Here is a 23785-nt window from a genome sequence, read left to right on the forward strand (position 1 = left end):
TTTTGTACATGTAATTGCATAAAAGAAAGAATACTTTACTGAGCCGAATTCCTTCTTCTCTCTCACTCACTGTCCCCTCTGTCTGATACACAGTGACACCTACTGGCAGGAGTAATTATACAACAACAAATAGTGATTTATTTATTTTTTCTCAGCACTGCGCTTCCTCTGCACATTCTTTGGGGACATTTTAATATTGAATTTTACTAAATATAAAGAAAACACAGAAAAAACACTGTACGCTGTCTGAATGTTCACTCACTGTATATATATATATATATATATATACAGTATATTGAGAGAGAGATGGTCGGAGTCAACTTGTTCATGAAGTCACGTGTTTCGCAAATTTCTGTTCGTAATCCGAAATTTGTTTGTACATTAAGTTGAAAAAGATCGTTCGTAACCCAAAATGTTTGTACGGTAAAATTAAAACAACCTCCTTGTTTCTACACTCACTGTCCATTTTATCAGCCCCACTTACCATATAGAAGCACTTCATAGTTCTACAATTACTGACTGTAGTCCATCTGTTTCTCTACATGCCTTTTTAACTTGCTTTCATTCTGTTCTTCAATGGTCAGGACCCCCACAGAGCAGGTATTATTTAAATGGTGGATCATTCTCAGCACTGCAATGACACTGACATGGTGGTGGTGTGTTAGTGTGTGTTGTGCTGGTATGAGTGGATCAGACACAGCAGCGCTGCTGGAGTTTTTAAATACCGTGTCCACTCACTGTCCACTCTATTAGACACTCCTACCTAGTTTGTCCACCTTGTAGTTGTAAAGTCATAGACGATCGCTCATCTATTGCTGCTGTTTGAGTCGGTCATCTTCTAGATCTTCATCAGTGGTCACAGGACGCTGCCGACAGGGCGCTGTTGGCTGGATATTTTTGGTTGGTTGACTATTCTCAGTCCAGCAGTGACAGTGAGGTGTTTAAAAACTGCAGCAGCGCTGCTGTGTCTGATCCACTCATACCAGCACAACACACACTAACACACCACCACCATGTCAGTGTCACTGCAGTGCTGAGAATGATCCACCACCTAAATAATACCTGCTCTGTGGTGGTCCTGTAGAACTACAAAGTGCTTCTATATGGTAAGTGGAGCTGATTAAATAAACAATGTGTGTAGAAACAAGGAGGTGGTTTTAATGTTATGGATGGAGGAAAAATGTAAATAATTTAAACCCAACAACACTGTACCTTCTCTTGATGAGAGTGGTGGTGGTGGTACAGTATGTTCTGAAACTCTTCTGCTGCCAGTGGAACTGGTGCATTTTGGAAATGGGGATGAAAAATGAAAGAGGAAGGTTATAGAACATCAGCCAGGAGACTCAACTGCACGAGAATGCAGTTGGGTGTTCCAGAATAAAGCTGTTAATAAATACATTAATGAAAAAAGAATACAAGTGACTATTACCTAAATCATTTGTTTCAAAAGGAAAGAACCGGAACAAGTGAGCTATTGAGAACACTTTTTTCCAGGTGGAAAGCAGCCGCTTAGACTGGTGCTGGTCGGCCTTCAGGGCGTCGGGAAGAGCGCAGCAGGAAACACCATCCTGGGCGGTGAAGTGTTTCAGTCTGACATCAGCTCCAGTGCTCTTACAGTCAAGACTGAACACAGGGAAGGTCAGATTTGTGGAAGAAGTGTGATGGTGGTTGACACTCCAGGGCTCTTCAACACCGTGTTATCAGATACAGAGATGAAGCAGGAGATGGACAAAGCACTGACGCTCTGCCAGCCAGGACCCCACATCTTCCTCATCGTCATCCAGCTGGGACGCTTCACCGAGCTGGAGAGAAAAGTCACGGATGAGCTGAACGGATTCTTGGACTCGAATGTGAACGTGTTTTCGATGGTCCTCTTTACTTATGGAGACAAACTTAAAAACAAAACAATAGACCAGTTTGTGAAAGAGGACAAGAACTTACAGAGACTGATTGGCAGGTGTAGTGGACAGTATCATGTGTTCAATAATATTGATTCAGAAAATAAAAGCCAGGTCAGCGAGCTTCTGGACAAAATAGACGTCCAGGTCAAGAAAAGGAAAAGGCAGCTGTTTTACGTTAAAGGTGTAAACAAATGGCAGTATTCATGGACAACAATCATCTACATTGTTGTGCCTATTGTAATACCCCTAGCAATAGCAGTTATAATGGCAAACAACAGGGCCCCTTCGCTAGATAAACCAGTGGAGAACGTCGTCACTAGTGAAGTGACTGAGAAGGTTTTAGAGTCAGTTCCTGACCAACCTGAGGAGCTTCTGGAAAAAAGTACAGCAGTTTGGGAAATTCTAATGGACAAGTGGAGAGGGATGATTCCCTTAGCTGTAGTGGTCGGGGCAGGGCTGTGGATCCTGCGGAAATTACGAAAATAAAAGAACAAAATTATCACTAATTTTACAATATTTGACTCATTCACTCACTCACTTTCTTAACCGCTTATCCAAACAGGGTCGCAGGGCAGGGGGCGGGGTGCTGGAGCCTATCTCAGCTTTTCAATGGGTGCAAGGCACACAGTAACACCCTGGATGGGGCGCCAGTTCATCGCAGGGTAGACACACATGCACACACACATTCACCTATAGGGCAATTCAGTGTCTCTAATTAATTTAACTGCATGTTTTTGGACTGTGGGAGGAAACCGGAACTCCCGGAGGAAACTCACGCAGACCCGGACCGCCCCACCTGGGAATTGAACCCAGGACCTTCTTGCTGTGAGGCGACAGTGCTACCCACCAAGCCACGTGCTCATGTTTTACAATATGTATACTATTATAAAACATACTTAAAAAGAAAAGTTGCTACATTTAAATAATAATAAAACAAAGTCTGTTGTTTTGTTGTTAAAGATTCACAATATTAGGCTAGAAAAAATAATTTAAAACATGATAATGGACTTAATACCTGTCCAAGGTGTATTATTCACTTGTGACCAGTTTTGGCTTCAGAATTTACTTCAAACTGAAAATAAATCTGACCAGAATATATATTCAGTAACAACTAAAGATAAATAATCCAAAAACAATTTATTAAATCAGTATGTAATTAAGTTGTAGAAATGTACACTGTATATAAACTATGCTAAACATGTGTATGTAGTTTTTTCTGGCTAGTTTTTTTTTTTTTTCCTGCGTTGGTTTTCTCTTTTGGTGGCATACATATTAAATGTTATTAGAATTTGTGTAGACATTATTTTATAAACATTGTTCAACATACATTTATACAGTGAAATAAAAATAAAACCTCAAAATGTTTATCTGTACTTCTTTTTCAATTACAACACATTTTAAATTCAGAATACTTAAATGGTGCATAAAGTTGCATAAAGGAATATATACCCACCAGGCATAACATTATGAGCACTGACTGGTGCAATAAGTGAATAATCTCTTCATCAAGGGCACCTGTTAGTGGGGGGATATATTATGCAGCAAGTGAACATTTTATTCTCAAAGTTGATGTTAGAAACAGGAAAAATTACCAGTGTAAGGATCTGAGTGAGTTTGACGAGGGACGACTGGGTTAGAGCATCTCCAAAACTGCAGCTCTTGTGGAGTGTGTCCTGGTCTGCAGTGGTCAGTATCTATCAAAAGTGGTCCAAGGAAGGAACAGTGGTAAACCGGTGACAGGGTCATGGGCGGCCAAGGCTCATTGATGCACGTGGGGAGCAAAGGCTGGCCCGTGTGGTCCGGTCCAACAGACGAGCTGCTGTAGCTCAAACTGTTGAAGAAGTTAATGCTGGTTCTGATAGAAAGGTGTCAGAATAAACAGAGCATCACAGTTTGTTGTGTATGGGGCAGCATTGCCTCGACGGGTCAGGGCTTTTTTGGCAGCAAAAGGGAGACCAACACAATATTAGGACATAATGTTATGCCTGATCGGTGTAATGCTGGAAGGAAATGTGTTCAGATAATCTAATGTAATGAAGATCTGCTAGAAAAACAGGTCTGTTATGAACAGCTACTGGAATATGCGTGACGGTTGCTATGCAGTGAAAAACAATCTCTTTGTTTTATCTTCATCAAAACTTTAGTCAAGCTACACAATAAAGCTATGGGAAAGGAAATCTTGCTTGTGGACAGCTTCATGTACCAGCAGCTTTCAATTTATGGCAAAAGTGTTTATTTGGTGGTAATTAAATGATATAGGTCATGCAGACAAAACAACTCTCAGCATATTGCGCATTGTTAGGATTTGTCCCTACACTAACAAGAAATTAAGAGACCAAAGTTGATTTACATGATTAAACTTTCTATTTCATCAAATGTATAATCGAAATTGTTGTATGTTTACTTTAATGCAGCAGTCTTATTTTAGAATAGCCTAGCTTGTTTTGAAAGCTGGGTCAGAGTGCAGGGTCATTCTAAGCCATCACATACAACGATCAGCCATAACATTAAAACCACCTCCTTGTTTCTACACTCACTGTCCATTTTATCAGCTCCACTTACCATATAGAAGCACTTTGTAGTTCTACAATTACTGACTCTAGTCCATCTGTTTCTCTGCATGCTTTGTTACCTCCCTTTCATGCTGTTCTTCAATGGTCAGGACCCCCACAGAGCAGGTATTATTTAAGTGGTGGATCATTCTCAGCACTGCAGTGACACTGACATGGTGGTGGTGTGTTAGTGTGTGTTATGCTGGTATGAGTGGATCAGACACAGCAGCGCTGCTGGAGTTGTTAAATACCGTGTCCACTCACTGTCCACTCTATTAGACACTCCTACCTAGTTGGTCCACCTTGTAAATGTAAAGTCAGAGATGATCGCTCATCTATTGCTGCTGTTAGAGTCGGTCATCTTCTAGACCTTCATCAATGGTCACAGGACGCTGCCCATGGGGCAATGTTGGCTGGATGTTTTAGGTTGATGGACTATTCTCAGTCCAGCAGTGACAGTGAGGTGTTTACAAACTCCAGCAGTGCTGCTGTGTCTGATCCACTCATACCAGCACAACACACACTAACACACCACCACCATGTCAGTGTCACTGCAGTGCTGAGAATGATCCACCACCTAAATAATACCTGCTCTGTGGGGGTCCTGACCATTGAAGAACAGCAGGAAAGGACTGACTACTGTCAGTAATTGTAGACCTACAAAGTGCTTCCATATGGTAAGTGGAGCTGATAAAATCACAACAAATACATTGTTATAAATGAACCCTTGGTGAACCCCTAATGAAATGTATTAGGATTTCTTAATGAGATTGCATTTACACTTAACATTTAACAGTAATATGTTTTTTTGTGTGTGTGTTTTTACACAGTGCACGACCAACTTGCTTCCCATGAAGAGCTCAGAATAGTTCTTTTGGGAAAGACTGGGGTCGGGAAGAGCTCTGCTGGAAACACCATTCTGGGTGCAGAAGTCTTCAAATGTGATCTAGCAGCATCTTCAGTGACATCATTCTGCTTTAAGGATTTTAGACAAGTCAATGGGAGAAAAGTTACAGTGATCGACACACCAGGCCTGTTTGACCCAAGTTTTACAGTAGAGGAGATGATAACCAGAATCAAGATGTGCATCCCGCGTTCTGCTCCTGGTCCACACGTCTTCCTGATCGTGGTTCAGCCGGGAAGATTCACTCAGGAAGACAACACGACCGTGGAAATCTTTTTACGGATGTTCGGGGAAGACGCCAGCAGACACACCATGATCCTGTTCACCCATGGAGACAAGCTGGTCAACAAAAACATCCAAGATTTTGTTAGTCAGAACTCAGACCTCGAGCGAGTCTTCAGGAAGAGCAATCAGCGACACCACGTTTTTGACAACGAGGTGAAGGAGCCCACACAGGTGAACCGGCTTTTAGAAAAGATCGATAAGCTGGTGTTTGATAACGGAGGACGATTTTATACCAATGACATGCTGCTGGAGGCAGAGCAAGCGATTGAAGAGGAGATGGAGCGAATCCTAAAGCAAAATGAAGAGCAGAGACGCCTGCAGTTGGAGGTTCTAAAACAGGAAGCTCTGTGTGAAGCGACCAAGGAGCTGTTAGAAAGACAACAGCGAGAGGCAAGAGAGCAAGCGGAGAAAAATAACCAGTATCTCAACACGATCGCACAGATTTTGTGGAACCTTCTTGAGAATTTTATCACAAAGAAATTAGACGGTTTGCAAAGACGTTTGACAATGTAAACAAACATGCAAACAAATATGTATACTTTGCTAGTATCTGGATGTTCTTTAACTGAGATTACTGTATGTTAACAAATTTTTTGGACTGTGTTTTATCAGATAATTAATTACATAAATAATTATTAACTACAGTACATTGCAGTTTTAAATCCTACACAAAACCTACTTTCTGTAAAGAGATTTTAAATTCACTCATAAGTGTTTAAACAAGTCAAGACATATGCAGAAGTGTATATTGAAATTTTAAAGACATATATGGTGCAACCAAGGTGACGACTTCCATTGTCGTTCTGGTTCCATTGCTAGCTTTGTAATTCCCTACAACAGCATGGTTTCACAGACACCGAGTACGTCTTCCATTTGTATACACTTCTACTCTTGGTTCTACTCTTGGTTAAGGTAGGCTTCTTGTTTAAGTATACTTTCTGTTTTAACCTGTGCAAGAATCTTTGTAACTTGTAACTTTGTTTTGACTTGTGCTAGAACTTAACTTGTAAGAAACTAAAGCTAGACTTAAGTTAGACCTCCTGCTGTAGTAACTTGTGTGGTTTGCTGATTAGTGGTTTCAGGTGTCTATTGTTACAACTAGTCTCTGATCCCAAGGTGTCAATTGGTTGGCAGGACTAAGCTTAGTATAAATTGATTGTGTTGACATCTTAGCTATCAGTGCTGTAGTCTTTCATTTGTATACACTTCTACTCTTGGTTAAGGTAGGCTTCTTGTTTAAGTTTACTTTCTCACATCATGAAGAGGACAATCAGGCAACGACGAGCCATAAGACTAAGTCCTATGAGCAAAAATTCCACTCACAGCACTGCAGCAGTTCTCAGTTCCAGTGTCCTCAGTTCCCAAACAATTCAAAAGTGTACAGCTGCAATCAGTAATATTTGATTTCCCTCATGTATGGTGATATGTATAGAATTTAATAATGTACAACAGCATTTATACTTCATTATAAATGATTATGTGTAGATTGGTGTCTAAAAATGTCAATTAAACCTGTTTGAAATCTAATAAAACCTACAACAATACAGTGTAAAACATGAATTGGTCTGAATTTTTGTTTTTTCTTTGATTCACTGAATATATTAAAACTTTATCATTTAAAACATTAAAAACTCCTAAAATTATAATTAAATAAAAACTTTGCTTAACATTGGCACATATTAAATGTTTTACAGTTTATTTATGCCTCCTTAAACAGAACTCTTAAACATGCCTTTTTTGGACTGTTTTATCAGATAATCAATTACAATGATTATTATATGCATTGCAGTTCTAAATCCTACACAAAACTTACTTTCTCTAAAGAGATTTACATCTTAAATTCACTCATAAGTGTTTAAACAAGTCAAAATATATGTGTCACATATCCAGCCTCTGTGTGCTCCTAGAACTCCTGAGCTCACAGAGCATGTGTACTGTTTTTGTGCCACGCCCTTCTCTCATTCCCAGCTCTGAGCCAACGGCCCCTTTTTCATTGGTCCCTTTGGCTAATTAGCTCCAGCTGCCCCCTATTTAAGAGCTGGAAAACAAACATTGGAGACTATTGCTCGTGACTCTGTTTGTTTGGATTTTGAACTTTGCCTTTGTCTTTTGGACTTTGCCTTTTGTCTTTTTCTGTTAGCTTTAGCTTATTTAGCCTTGTTCAGCCCTGTTAGCCTTTCCATTATCTTTTGTTTGTAAGCATTTGTCTTTGTTTGATAGCCGTTGCCCTTAGTCCTGTTTAGTCCTGTCTAGTTCTTGTTTAGTTTAGCTTAGTTCATGTTTATAGTTTAGCTTGGTTAATGTATGTTTAGATTAAGCATTTAGTTTAACATTTATTTCTTATTTGTGTGTTTAGTATTTATTAGCATTAGCAATAGCATTTAGCTTAGCTTAGGTCTTGTGTTTGTTTGTCTTGTTTTGTGTTATGTTTTGTCTTCATCACTAAATATACTTAGTTTATTACATCTCTGCGTGTGTGTCCACCCGCCGTGTCCGTCTTAGCCCATAAACTGTTACACAATAGTCTCCCCTAATTTGGACACAGCGAAATGTCTTTTGTTCAGGAGTTCCCGGAGTTTGGCTCTATGAGGTTTTCTCAGATCTTCCTCAGATGGAAGCAACCATAGTGTTGACGGCTTCCTTCTTCAGAGCCAGCTCTACCTGCAAAACAGACATTGGAGACTATTGCTCGTGACTCTGTTTGTTTGCTTTGGATTGGCTCTGACTCTGTTGGTTTGGCTTTTGAACTTTGCCTTTGTCTTTTGGACTTTTCCTTTTGTCTTTTTCTGTTAGCTTTAGCTTATTTAGCCTTGTTCAGCCCTGTTAGCCTTTCCATTATCTTTTGTTTGTTAGCCGTTTATGGCGTCACATCAATGTCAAAACTAGAGGGTGCAACTTTGAACATTTCGCGTGTGTAAATATCCCTCTCGCGAGTGCAAATGTGAAACTCGCGAGCACAAAAAGAGGAATTGCGTGCACACTGATCATAAAATCGCTCTCAAACTGTCTTTCACTCTCGAATGTTGTTTTTCTGCTCGATTTCATTGTTGTGCGCGCGCGCGAAAGCAAATTGCGCTCGGCTGCTCTTTCTGCGCGAGAGAAGATTTTGCGCTCGAGTTTTGAAAGGGGCGGTTTTGACAGTTTGGGGGCGGGGTCAGGGCCGTCTCTATGCACGCCTTACTTACGGGTTCTCGTGTACGGGACAGATCAACTTCCGGTATTCAGACGCCGGTTGTCAACAAGCAGATATCGTGGCTCTCTCTTTTACACTTGTTTTCTTCAAGATTAACCTCGTCTGACGGTGAACGATTTTAAATGTACAACACCAGCTACATTGACAAATACGAAGGTAAGTACGTTTGCAAGCATTTCCTTATAACCATGCAAGTAGGCTAGTTGTAAACTGGTTAGTGGTTGTTTTGCTAGACTAGACAAACACTACATCTAGCTTGACAGACCAGTATTGAGATTTATGTTTTAGTTAGCTTTGAAGCATACCATTACAATTTCATTTTGATGCATCTTCTCCTTGCACAGTGTCAGGTATATGTATATATAATGTATGTGTGTGTTCAATTCCCAGGTGCAGTGGTCTGGGTTCTTTCTGTGTGGAATTTTCATGTTCTCCCTGTATCCATGTGGGTTTCCTCGGGGTGCTCCTCCGTGTTTCCTCCCACAGTCCAGAAGTGTGTAAGTGAGGTGAATTGGAGACACTAAATTGTCCATGACTGTTTGATATTAATTATTTATTATATTAATATAATTTATATTAATTAATTAATTGATAATTAATTGATATTGATGAATTGAACTGATGGATCTTGTGTAATGAGTAACTACCGTTTCTGTCATGAATGTAACCAAAGTGTAAAACATGACTTTAAATTCCTATTAAAACATAAAACAAACTTAACATATCTGACTGAATATATTACCAATTTACCCACAATCTTTTCATTAAGTGTAAAAAGTTTTGTTTGCCAATATATTAATGAGTTATCTTTTATTTATTATCAAATGTTATGTCAGACCTTTAAATTTTCATGTCATTTAATTAATTTGATGTTACAGTATTAACATGTCTTTCTCCAAAAAACATTTTTGTAGTAAATGTGAGGATAAACTTAGATTTTTTTTTTTTTTTATGTTTCTTACGGCAGGTTATCAAGACATAATCATTACAGAATTTATCAGTGTCAAGCTGGCAGCAATAGGGTATCAAATATATATGCTGTTCAATTCAAAACCTTGTATCATGTTACAAAAGAGAAAAAAAATGACTTTCATTTAAAGTTAAATGTAAAAAGATTTTATTTCAAGTCTTTAACACCATTCAAGTGGTCTATTCATCATGAAATGAATGCTAAACAACTGCCAGATTCACAAAACATGAGAAACGGCAAAGGTGGAGATAAACTGTTTTACACACTCAATATGGACAAGTATTGAAACACCAGCTCATTTATTGTTTCTTCTGATATCGATCCATCCATCCATCTATCACTGATCAGCCATAACATTAAAACCACCTCCTTGTTTCTACACTCACTGTCCATTTTATCAGCTCCACTTACCATATAGAAGCACTTTGTAGTTCTACAATTACTGCCTGTAATCTGTTTCTTTGCATGCATTGTTAGCCCCCATTTCACCCTGTTCTTAATAATCAGGACCACCACAGAGCAGGTATTATTTAGGTGGTGGATCATTCTCAGCACTGCAGTGACACTGACATGGTGGTGGTGTGTTAGTGTGTGTTGTGCTGGTATGAGTAAATAAGACGATAAATACAGCGCCAGGTGGGCAGCGTCCTGTGACCACTGATGAAGGTCTAGAAGATGACCAACTCAAACAGCAGCAATAGATGAGCGAAGGTGGACCAACTAGGTAGAAGTGTCTAATAAAGTGGACAGTAAGTGGACATGATATTAAAAAACTCCAGCAGCGCTGCTGTATCTGATCCACTCATACCAGCACAACACACACTAACACACCACCACCATGTCAGTGTCACTGCAGTGCTGAGAATCATCCACCACCTAAATAATACCTGCTCTGTGGGGGTCCTGATTATTAAGAACAGAAATGAGGCTAACACAGTATAGAGAGAAACAGATGAACTACAGTCTGTAATTGTAGAACTGATAAAATAATCAGAGTGTAGATATAAAATGTTTACATAATAAAGAGGCTTTTGTTGTTTTTTATGCTTTTGTTTAACACAGAAATAGAGTATAAACTATAATATATATGTACAATATTTAAATGTACACGTTATTTAAAAAGAAAATTGCAGATAAAGGCGAGTGTTTAGCTTCATGCCTTGTCAAGTGGTCCAATCCGATAGTTCACATGCAGGCAAAACACAGTAAACAGAAATGGACATAGCGATCACCGTGTCGAACAACTTATGCTCTTTTACCCGTCGAATGCAACGTTCAACAGGAACCCTGAGAATGTTCCGATCCACCTCGATCTTGTGTTTGAAAACGCAAACTCTACATATTCACCGCTATACGACATGTTGTGTTTAGAACTTTGCTGGGGGTTCTCACAAACCAGAAGCTAGACTGTCCGACTAAGGCTAAACGGAAACACGTCACAGAGCTTGCATGCATAGAGCCAATAGCATTCGCTGATAGAGACGGCCCTGACTCCGCCCCCAAACTGTCAAAACCGCCCCTTTGAAAACGCGAGCGCAAAATCTTCTCTCGCGCAGAAAGAGCAGCCGAGCGTAATTTGCTTTCGCACGCGTGCACAACAATGAAATCGAGCAGAAAAACAACATTCGAGAGTGAAAAAGACAGTTTGAGAGCGATTTTATGATCAGTGTGCACGCAATTCCTCTTTTTGTGCTCGCGAGTTTCACATTTGCACTCGCGAGAGGGATATTTACACACGCGAAATGTTAAAAGTTACGCCCTCTAGTTTTGACATTGATGTGACGCCATAGCCGTTGCCCTTAGTCCTGTTTAGTCCTGTCTAGTTCTTGTTTAGTTTAGCTTAGTTCATGTTTATAGTTTAGCTTGGTTAATGTATGTTTAGATTAAGCATTTAGTTTAACATTTATTCCTTATTTGTGTGTTTAGTATTTATTAGCATTAGCATTTAGCTTAGCTCTTGTATTTGTTTGTCTTGTTTTGTGTTATGTTTTGTCTTTATCATTAAATATACTTGAATACACTACAAAGACAAGATATTTAATGTTCAAACGGATAAACTTTATTGTTTTTTTTGCAAATATTCACTCATTTTGAATTTGATGCCTGCAACACGTTCCAAAAAAGTTGGGACAGGGGCAACAAAAGACTGGGAAAGTTGAGGAATGCTTAAAAAAACACCTGTTTGGAACATTCCACAGGTGAACAGGTTAATTGGAACCAGGTGAGTGTCATGACTGGGTATAAAGGGAGCATCCCCAAAAGGCTCAGTCGTTCACAAGCAAGGATGGGGTGAGGTTCACCACTTTGTGAACAACTGCGTGAGCAAATAGTCCAACAGTTTAAGAACAACGTTTCTCAACGTGCAATTGCAAGGAATTTAGGGATTTCATCATCTACAGTCCATAATATCATCAAAAGATTCAGAGAATCTGGAGAAATCTTTGCAAGTAAGCGGCAAGGCCGAAAACCAACATTGAATGCCCGTGACCTTCGATCCCTCAGGCGGCACTGCATTAAAAACCGACATCATTCTGTAACGGATATTACCACATGGGCTCAGGAACACTTCAGAAAACCATCGTCAGTGAACACAGCACGTCGCTCCATCTACAAGTGCAAGTTAAAACTCTACCATGCAAAGCGAAAGCCATATATCAACAACACCCAGAAACGCCACCAGCTTCTCTGGGCCTGAGCTCATCTGAGATGGACTGACGCAAAGTGGAAAAGTGTCCTGTGGTCTGACGAGTCCACATTTCAAATTGTTTTTGGAAATCATGGACGTCGTGTCCTCCGGGCCAAAGAGGAAAAGGACTGTCCAGATTGTTATCAGCACAAAGTTCAAAAGCCAGCATCTCTGATGGTACGGGGGGGTGTTAGTGACCATGGCATGGGTAACTTAAACATCTGTGAAGGCACCATTAATGCTGAAAGGTACATACAGGTTTTGGAGCAACATATGCTGCCATCCAAGCAACGTCTTTTTCAGGGACGTCCCTGCTTATTTCAGCAAGACAATGCCAAGCCACCTTCTGCACGTGTTACAACAGCGTGGCTTCGTAGTAAAAGAGTGCGGGTACTAGACTGGCGTGCCTGCAGTCCAGACCTGTCTTCCATTGCAAATGTGTGGCGCATTATGAATACGACAACGGAGACCCCGGACTGTTGAGCAACTGAAGTTGTACATCAAGCAGGAATGGGAAAGAATTCCACCTACAAAGCTTCAACAATTAGTGTCCTCAGTTCCCAAACGCTTATTGAGTGTTGTTAAAAGGAAAGGTGATGTAACACAGTGGTAAACATGCCCCTGTCCCAACTTCTTTGGAACGTGTTGCAGGCATCAAATCCAAAATGAGTGAATATTTGCAAAAAACAATAAAGTTTATCCGTTTGAACATTAAATATCTTGTCTTTGTAGTGTATTCAATTGAATATGGGTTGAAAAGGATTTGCAAATCAACGTATTCTGTTTTTATTCATGTTTTACACAACGTCCCAACTTCATTGGAATTGGGGTTGTAGTTTATTACATCTCTTCGTGTGTCCACCCGTCTTGTCTGTCTTAGCCCATAAACCGTTACAATATGCAGAGGTGTATATTAAGATTTTAAAGACACATTAAAAACTTTGTATGACATTGGCACATATTAAATGTTTTACACAGTTGATTTATGCCTCTTTATTGATATCGTAAAACACTACAAGTATTAAATTACCCCACTCTATACGTTACGCTATAAAAAATAGAAAACAGCAAAAAAAAAAAAAAAGCTCCTTGGGAAATTTTCAGTCTAAATGAAAGAATTTTCTTTTCAAATACCTACATATTAAGACGAGCAACATTCACATTTCTAAGGTGGTCATTGCATTAGTTTACCTCAGATTAATGCACATTAAACAAGTTTACCTCAGGTTAATGTATATTGCTTGGCTAAAGGTCATGCACAGAATGTGAGTTTCTGATGCTAAATCAAGTTGTTGTGAGAGAACAAACCGGTTCTTTGTTATGAGAAATTGCCAGACAACTAAATGTTTAACACAAACATCCCTAATCTGTGCTCGGTAATAGGTGTATGTTTTAAATGAATACACTTTTATTGTAGTATTCGTCACATTGGAAAAATCATTAAGGAAAATTATTTTGTTATTTTGTCTCATCAAGTGTGAAACCATTTAACTTATTCAGAGCTACGTACCCAAACTAAGTTACAGTAGTGTTAACCAATGGTAGCACAGTGGTTAAGAGCTTCAAACCCCACCACCACCAAGATGTCACTGTTGGGCCCTTAACTCTCAATTGCTCGAATTTTATTAAAGTCATAATTTGTGACTTTGATAAAAGTGCCTACTATAAGCCCTAAATGTTAAGATAAATGATTAAGCACTTAAAATATTATTTTAATATGCTTATGTAACTTTCAAACTTTATAAGATAGTGTGCGGATAATCGACTTTGTTTTCCATTGAAAACTCAGCTGTAGTTTTATCTGTTTGGTGAACTAGTTCTCAGAAACACAAGGCAAACAAAAGTCAAACACAGAAGTGTAACAAGAAAAGTCACCTTAAAAACAGACATTGGAGACTATTGCTCGTGACTCTCTTTGTTTGCTTTGGATTGCCTCTGACTGGTTTGTCTTTTGGACTTTGCCTTTTGTCTTTTTCTGTTAGCTTTAGCTTATTTAGCCTTTTTCAGCCGTTAGCCTTTCCATTATCTTTTGTTTGTTAGCATTTGTCTTTGTTTGTTAGCCGTTGCCTTAAAAACGAAGCGGATGAAAAAATCCAGATTAAAACAACCTTTTGTTCTCTGATAAAACATCTCACAAGAAACGGATGAGAAATGTCATGTTGATTAACAGGACATGTAACATTTATACATTATATGATGCACACCTTATTTGTAGCTAACAAATGCTAACCTCACCCTGTGATTGGCAGAGTATTAACAACTGAAAAGATTATTCTTCATTCCTAAAAATGAGGTTTAATAACTCAAGAACCCAACCCTACCAAGTAAAGTTCAATAATGCAAATTATAAACCACCTCCCTTCTCACAAGTTGAATGTGCTCAGTATGGAACAATGGGGCAGGAACGTTCATCGCTGATAAAAAAAAGGGTGTGTCCTAGTGACTGTAAAAACACAAGTTACAGCTTTATGTCCCGAACACTTCATCGGCTTTAGCACAGAGATCTGATCACCAGACAACTTCTCCACACTAAACATGAGCGCACTGGAACCTGAGAAAGGTGAGTAATACTAAAAGCTTCAGCAATTTAATTATTAAATATTCTTAAAATATAACTCTTCAAATATTAATTCAAAAATTAATTCAATGTAATTTAGTATGAATGCAGCGATGCTGTGGGGAATGTATTTACCACTAGACAGAACTTAAATAATAATAGATTTTAGCAAAAAAAAATTTGTGTGTTTGATGCAGCAATTAATAACTAGCAGGTGAAAAACATAAGATGTTTATTAAAGTGAAAACAATTTAAGTTTTATGTACATAAATATTCATACTTAACAATAAAATATGGCAGAAAAATCAGTAGCATTATTTCACAAATTCCTTATATAAAATCAGTTTCAAGTTCCCTCCACAATCACTGGATTCTCCACCCTTGCAGTCTTCTACTTTAACATTTTATAAGGTTGAGGAATACAGAGCAAGAAATTTAAGATTATTCCTCATTACAGAATCTGTGGGTCTATCTGAAAACCTAGCGATCGCTCTACATAGACAGCATTTTACATTATATTATGTGTGCTCTCACAAAGAAACCTTGTCACTGTCTAACTAGAGCATCCTAATAATCCCTCCTTCTAAAGTTGATGCCAGTCAGAATCCTTTCTACTTATAGAGAGGCCCAGGTAGGAAGTGGACATCAAGGCAGCTCACTTAACGGGGTGCCAATGGTGGACCTGCCAATAGTGGTGATCTCTGAAGAATGCCAGTCATGTGGCATAGTGTTGGGCTGTGAGGATGTCAGGCTCTCATGCCACTCTCATGGAATTTTTGAGAGTTTGGTCAGAAACCAAGCATGCATACCAAGCTGTATGTAATTTCATAGGGAATTGGCATAGCTTTTCCTGTTCCTCCTCACACAAAGGAGCAGACACTGTTCCTGCTCCTGGGTTGATGCTATTTTAGAGCCAACTGGCCCATCTCCTCCTATTTACCCAAATTTCAGTTAAATTGTAAAGACTGCTAGGCAGTACACAGTTAACCATGTCATCATTGTCAACTCCTGCCATGTTATAGCAAATTATATTTTTTTTAAAGGGGGAACTGGGAAACAGACTGCTTTTATCACTTTTTCTTTGATAGTTCACGAACTGAGGATCGTCCTGGTGGGAAAGACTGGAGTTGGAAAAAGTGCTGTAGGAAACACCATCCTGAGAAAAGAAGAATTTATATCTGAGCTGTCGAGCTCCTCTGTGACCGCATACTGTGATAAAGCCAGAGGGATTGTTAATGGCAGAAGAGTTGCTGTAATTGATACTCCAGGCCTTTTCGACACCAATTTAGGAAATGACGAAATAGTGCAAAGGATCAAGTCATGTATATTTCTGTGTGCACCAGGACCTCATGTGTTCTTAGTGGTCTTGCAAATTGGCAGATTCACACAAGAAGAGGTAAAAACTGTCGAGATCATTCAACAGATATTTGGTGAAGATTCCTCACAATATACCATGGTGCTTTTTACACATGGAGATAGGTTACAGGAAAGCAAGAAGACCATTCATCAATTTGTGTGCGAAAATGATGACTTAATGAAAATTACTCGGCTCACTAAAGGACGATACCACGTATTCAGCAGCGGTAAGGATCCAACACAAGTTAGCGAGTTGTTTGAACGGATAGATGAACTGGTTAGTGGAAATGGTGGACAACACTACACAAACAGTCTTCTGCAGGAAGCTGAGGAAATTATTAGAAAGGAACAAGAACGACTTCAAAGGGAAAGTCACCTGAACGCCAAGCAAGCGAGAGAAAAAGCAGAACGAAGTAACACATACTGGAAAGCTGGCATTGGGATAGCTACTGCAGTCACTGGTGTAGCTGCAGCTGCTGCTCTTAAAAGCTTCTGCACAATACTGTAATAAATAAATACAGACTGACTATCAAGTGGATTGGAATATGATTATTAACTTAAATAATGGAGTATATCTAGCATGTACATTTAATAAATATTAGTAGAGGTTCTATGTTGTAGAGGTTAAATATGTTTTAACTTAAGATAAACCATCAAACCATCTTTATGTAAATATAGGAAAGACACTGAAAAGAGGTGTTTGATATATAAAATATGTACCTTTACATGTGTTTGTTTGTGTGTGTCTGTGTGTGTGTGTGTGTGTGTGTGTATTTGTGAAGGGGTTGGCCATGGTTAGTCCATGGTAATTCACTTATGACCTTGGATTCGGGTTCATTTTTATTTTAAGATTATGGACTAAAATACTGAAGTATATTTAGCAGGTAAACATGCTTGACTTAAAGCATATACCAACTTAGTTTAAAGCATATACCATCTTAGTTTTTCTCAAACAAGTTGAAGTAAAAAAACAGTAAAGACACTGACAAGAAGCAGTTTATAAATATGTATGTTTACATGTGTGTGTAGTATTTGTGAAATAAACATGTGTGTGTGTAGTATTTGTATTTGATTCATGTAAAAACTTGTGATTTGACTCTTTGTTGATAAAGTTGGACATTTATTCTATGCAGCAGTAATACTGATTTATTGTAAACATTTGGTGATGTGATATAGCCTTAAATATCACCACTACCGATGTTTTATTATGTGATTTACTTTGTAATTACGTATCATCTTCCCAAGACTACATAAAAAATTTATAAACGTATGTTTTATTTTCTATATTTTATTTGGATTCTCAAAACACTAAAAAGTATATTTCTTGTGGTCATAATGAACTCAAAATAAAATTAAAAACATAAATTTTTCACCGAACGCACCATCATCGCCTGTGGTTATTTGTGATTTGGTAGCCATGGTTTAACTAATCCAGGAGGGAATAAATTGATATAAATTTCATCCTTGTGTAGTCCATCTCTGTCAGTGCAGTCAACATGACAAGAAAACTGTGTTTATGTTTTGCGATTGCTGCTGTCTGTTTGACACCACAAATGTCCATCTTTAGTAGGAACTAATATCTAGGAAAAATGAAGCGGACCATTTAATGGTGGTGAAGGTAAAGCACATAACACTTTGCTAAATGCTCAATTCCCATTAGTAATTGCCACATATTTTTGCTGAACATGGGGCAAGACTAGTTGGCCTCCAGAACATCAGGAATATTGCAGCAGAAAAGAATCATCCCATCAGCTGAAATCAGCTCCAGTGTTGATGTTTCAAATACATCGTATCGAATCTCAGCTCTGCCGTCCAACTGGGCGACAGTTTGAACAACGATTGGCTGTTGTTTAGGGTTAGAGGGTAAGAAAGTCACATCATAGGTCCTCATAACTGGTGCAACTGCGGCCCCTGCTGGCTGACTGATGGCGCCTGCACAGGGATGAGGAATAATGCTGATAGGGGTGTGGCCCTCCATACACAGTGCCCGTCGGTGTATGAACTCAACTCGTGCAGGTGAAAACTGCAGTCTGTACTGACTGTACGTGCCGGAGGGGGCGTATGTCAGTTGAGAGGCGTCCTCAATCAGTGGTGAAGGGTCGAATCAGTATAGAGGACGCATTCAGGGTAACTGGACACGACTAGATAAGGGAGGGAAAAATTGGGGGAAAAAAGACTGAACACAGGCAAGGTCTGATTTGTTTAAGAAGTGTGATGGTGGTTGACACTCCAGGGCTGTTCAACACTGTGTTATCAGATACTGAGATGAAGCAGGAGATGGACAAAGCACTGACCCTCCAGGACCCCACATCTTCCTCATTATCATCCAGCTGGGATGCTTCAACGAGCTGGAGAGAAAAGTCACAGATGAGCTGAACGGATTCATGGACTTGTATGTGAACGAGTTTGTGAAAGAGGACAAGAACTTACAGAGACTGAGTAGTGGTGTAGTGGACAGTACCATGTGTTCAATGATGATAATCTAAAAAATAAAAGCCAGGTCAGTGAGGTAAGTCAAGAAGTTAAAAAATCGTATCAATTCATCGTGGGGTGTCAGTGGCAAACCATTATTGGTAGCCAAGTGGGTAGAGCTGTGGGTTACCAACTGGAAGGTTGTAAAAGCTCATCAGAGTGTGGCGGAGGAATTAGTGGTAAACTGCATTCATCGCATTGTCAGGTCACTGTGAATACAGGGTGATGCCTTTCGTGCTTATGAATGCCCCTGCCAACTTCCACTGGTTAATAAATGAAGTCATTCAGGAAGCACTGTGGCATTACGTGTTCATCTGCATTGATGACATTCTTATATGGATGTTTTGTTCTTTTGTGTTAGTCAGACTAGTTCGTTTTCTTTCTTGATTCACAGTCTTCAGTTCTAAAGCCTGAACCACTCAGAAAATGTCTACATAGCCATGGTGGCTCGGTGGGTATTACTGTTGAACTAGTCAGCAGAAACTTAAAAATGAATTTAAAAAACATCAGGTCAGACACAGACGCGTAACAAGACTAATAAAAAGACACCTTAAAAAAACTAAGCGGATGAAAAAAATCCAGATTAAAACATCTCACAAGAAACGGATGAGAAATGTCATGTTGATTAACAGGACAAGTAACATTCATACATTACATGTGGCACACCTTATTTGTAGCTAACAAATGCTAACCTCACCCTGTGATTGGCAGAGTATTAACAACTGAAAAGATTATTCTTCATTCCTAAAAATGAGGTTTAATAACTCAAGAACTCAACCCTACCAAGTAAAGTTCAATAATGCAAATTATAAACCACCTCCCTTCTTACAAGTTGAATGTGCTCAGTATGGAACAATGGGGCAGGAACGTTCATCGCTGATAAAAAAAGGGTGTGTGTCCTAGTGACTGTAAAAACACAAGTTACAGCTTCATGTACTGAACACTTCACCGGCTTTAGCACAGAGATCTGATCACCAGACAACTTCTCCACACTAAACATGAGTGCACTGGAACCTGAGAAAGGTAAGTTATGCCAAGCTTCAGCATTTAATCATTAAATACTTTTAAAATATAACACTTCAAATATATGTTTTAAACACAGCATTTATAAGTTATATATTAACAATAAACTAAATGGTTATGTTCATTTAGGGAAACTTAGTATGAATGGATTTTTTTTGGTTGGATGCAGCAATTAATAACTAAAAAATGCAAGCTATAAGATGTCTGTTACAGTGAACATACATTCATACATAACTATGCAAAACAAAGTCAGAAAATCAGGAGCATTGTTTCACTGTGTACATTCAGAATGCAGGGGCGAGAAGAGGAGGGCTGTACACGTGTCGGAAGAGACGTGTACGGCGACGTGCTCTCCTTGGATGCAAGCGGGTACCCCTCAGCAGCAGAAGACAAATTGAGTGCACTAAATTGGGAGGAAAATATGGAGAAAATGCATTAATAAAAGAAGTGAAGTACTGTAAAACAAACAATAATATAAGTATATTTATAAATATATAAATATTTTATTATTATATTATTATTATTATTATTATTATTATTAATATTATTTATTATTATTAAGTATTTTTAACAAATCCACATGTGCCACAATTATTGGCACATTGCAGTTTTCTACGTAACAGCAAGGAAATAAAGGGAACACTTAAATCACACATCTGATATTGACGAATTTAAAATTAAAGTTGTGTCTGGCCCCCCTGTGCCTGTATAAGGAGTCCTTGGGGATCTCAAGCTGCTCAATGCTGGGTTGTGGGCACAGATCCCATTAGAGGATGTCGGCCCTCATGCCACCCTCATGGAGGCTGTTTCTGAGAGTTTGGTCAGAAACATGCATACCAGAGGACCATTTTTCTTGTTCCTCCTTACACAAGGGAGGAGACACTGGTCCTGCTGCTGGGTTGATGCACTTCTACGGCACTTCTACGGCCCTGTCGGGCCCTGTTAGACTTTGTGGGTACCATCTCATAACATCAGTGGTTACAAGAAAGGATAAGGAGAGAGAGAGTGGTGTGGTCACCACCTGAAAAACAATTTCCCTTTTTTGGGAAATGTCTTGGTGCATTTGGACCAAAGCAGGTAAAACTGACAATTGCTCACAATTGCTTATGCTTCATAACTAGACAGATTGAATCCCTGACATTTAATTCACTTGGTGGTATGAATTAAATGTCATAGTGTTAGCAGTACATATAAATACACATTTAAATATCTAAACACAATAAATTTTGCATTACAAGTTAATTTGTAAAGATTGTGGCATAACTGATGTAAAACTCCTGCTATTTTCCAAATAAAACAGGGAAGGATACCAACAACTCTAGGTTCTTTAAACAGACTTTCATGCAATTGTTCAATTGCTTTCCTTTGACAGTTCCTTTGAGTGAGGAGAGTACAAGTGAACTCAGGATTGTCCTGGTGGGAAAGACTGGAGTTGGAAAAAGTGCCGCAGGAAACACCATCCTGGGAAGAGATGCATTTGACTCTGAGCTGTCATGCTCTTCTGTGACCACAGACTGTAATAAAGCCAGAGGGTTTGTCAATGGCAGAAGAGTTGCTATAATTGATACTCCAGGCCTTTTTGACACCAACTTAACAAATGATGAAATAGCAAAAAAGATCAAGTCATGCATATTTCTGTGTGCACCAGGACCTCATGTGTTCTTAGTGGTCCTGCAACTTGGCAGATTTACACAAGAAGAGGTGGATACTGTGAAGATCATTCAACAGATATTTGGTGAACATTCCTCACAATACACCATGGTGCTATTTACACATGGAGATAGTTTAAAGAAGAAGACCATTCATCAATTTGTGCGTGGAAATTCAAAATTGATGGAAATTATTCAGCGCACCAAAGGACGATATCACGTATTCAACAACAACGTTAAGGATCCAAAGCAAGTTAGCAGGTTGCTTGAAATGATGGAGCAACTGTTTAATGGAAATGGTGGACAGCACTACACAAACAATCTTCTGCAGGAAGCTGAGGAAATTATTAGAAAGGAACAAGAACGACTTCAAAGGGAAAGTCACCTGGATGCCAAGCAAGCAAGAGAAGAAGCAGAACAAAGCAGCACATACCTGAAAGCTGCTACTGGTGTTGGGATAGCTACTGCAGTCGCTGGTGTAGCTGCAGCTGCTGCTGTTAAAGGATACTGCACAATACAGTAAAAAATAAATACAAACTGACTATCAAGTGGATTGGAATAAGTTTATTAAGATAAACTATACTTAAGACTTGAGCGAACCTATAAAACCTATAAAACCATCTTAAGTTAAAGTAAAAACAGGAAAGACACTGAAAAAAGACATTTGATGAATAAAATATGTATGTTTACATGTGTGTGTGTGTGTGTGTGTGTTGTATTTGTGAAGGGGTATTTGTGTCTGGCGATATACCTGGTGCTTATAAAATAAGTAATATTATCTTAGGTTCAGGGGTATCCAATGTTATCACAAAGAGCTAATCTGGCTTCATAAAAAATAGTCACAATTTCACTTCTTTAATCAATTGTTCTTGGTTTCATTTACAGCAAAGTGACTATATAGAAAATGTATAAATGTATTTTTTAATTTCTATATTTTTCTCAGTCTCTCAAAACACACAAAAAATTTTTTATTTCTTGTGGTCATAATGAACTCAAAATAAAATTAAAAGCATGCTTATACAAAAAGAAAATTCTTTTTTAAATATAATTGTGATCTTTTTAATTGCTAAATATTTTAAATCAACAGAGCTGTGTCAAAAGCAGCCTTTTTTTCCTTGTCACCCAAATTGCTTATCGCCCTGTGTTCTACCAACTGAAAGGCTGTAGGTTGATTTCTGGCTCTGCCATCAGCCACTGTTGGGCCTGTGAGCCTTAAAGCCTCTTGACTAGTACAAATAAAGGAATTTAATCAGCTCAAGATTATCTTATTTCATCTAATTGTGTAGAATTTTTATTTGTCACACCTTTTGGTGTGAGAGCATTAACAACAGCTCTGATTCTCTTTTGGGTCCAAAATTAATTTGGAGTTTCTTTGTTCCGCCTCATCACTGCCCCATTACAGACAGGGGATGAGTGGTAGACTGCATTCATCACCTCTTCGGGTCAATACAAATACAGGGTGACGTCCTTCGGGCTCATGAATGCCCCAGCCAACTTACACCAGTTCATAAATGAAGTAATTCAGGAGGCACTGTGGCATTACATGTTCATCTACACTGATGACATTCGCATATGTGGTAGGAATCTAGTTGAGCATGTGGCACCTGTTGCGACACATTTTGCAAATGCTTCTTTATGTCAATCTTGAGAAGTCCTAGTTTCATGCCAGCTTTATGGCCTTCTTGGGCTTAATTGTTTTCAGCTTGTTTATGGATCCAACCAAAACAAACTGCTTTGTCAGAGCCTGGATAGATTAGTTCTAGTTCAAGACCTATCTATTTTCCACAGGTGTTTGGGTTTTAGCATGGCTTTTTTCAGTGGTAACTGTTTTATTTACCCTGATATATTGAATGTGCCATATGTCTTTTATTAATATTTTATGTCATTGATTTGTTTTATCATTCTCTCAATTTTATTGTACAGTGCATTGGATGACACTCAATGTCTTTGAAGGCACTTTATTAATAAACATGACTTTACTTCAATTTAGTTAGTACATCAGATTTTTTAAAATTCAAATCCAGAATTCAAATCTCTAAATTGACCGAAGAAGGCAAGGCAAGGCGTGAGAGAGCATGAAATTCAAACAAGAGAAATAAAAAATTAAGAACATGAAACATTAAAAGAAAATATTGTAAAATATACCCTACAATTTGGGAAATACAAAATTAAAACAAGAGAGATAAGCAATTAAAACATGAAAACTAAAAGAAAATATAGTAAAATATACACTACAA

At 38.6% G+C, this 23785-nt stretch overlaps 1 protein-coding gene across 1 annotated transcript; it reads left to right on the top strand.

The window, feature by feature from the left end:
- The first annotated feature begins 1306 nt into the window (after nucleotides 1–1306).
- Nucleotides 1307–22071, top strand: LOC134315310 (uncharacterized). The gene is made up of 7 exons (XM_062996399.1): nucleotides 1307–1319; nucleotides 1495–2283; nucleotides 5284–6129; nucleotides 15007–15051; nucleotides 16137–16865; nucleotides 20613–20714; nucleotides 21272–22071. Exons 1-7 carry the CDS (start codon nucleotides 1307–1309, stop codon nucleotides 22069–22071), a joined length of 3324 nt encoding a protein of 1107 aa, XP_062852469.1.
- The last annotated feature ends 1714 nt before the right edge of the window (nucleotides 22072–23785 follow it).

This window comes from Trichomycterus rosablanca, chromosome 5 (genome assembly GCF_030014385.1).
Source record: "Trichomycterus rosablanca isolate fTriRos1 chromosome 5, fTriRos1.hap1, whole genome shotgun sequence".
Lineage (NCBI taxonomy): Eukaryota > Metazoa > Chordata > Actinopteri > Siluriformes > Trichomycteridae > Trichomycterus > Trichomycterus rosablanca.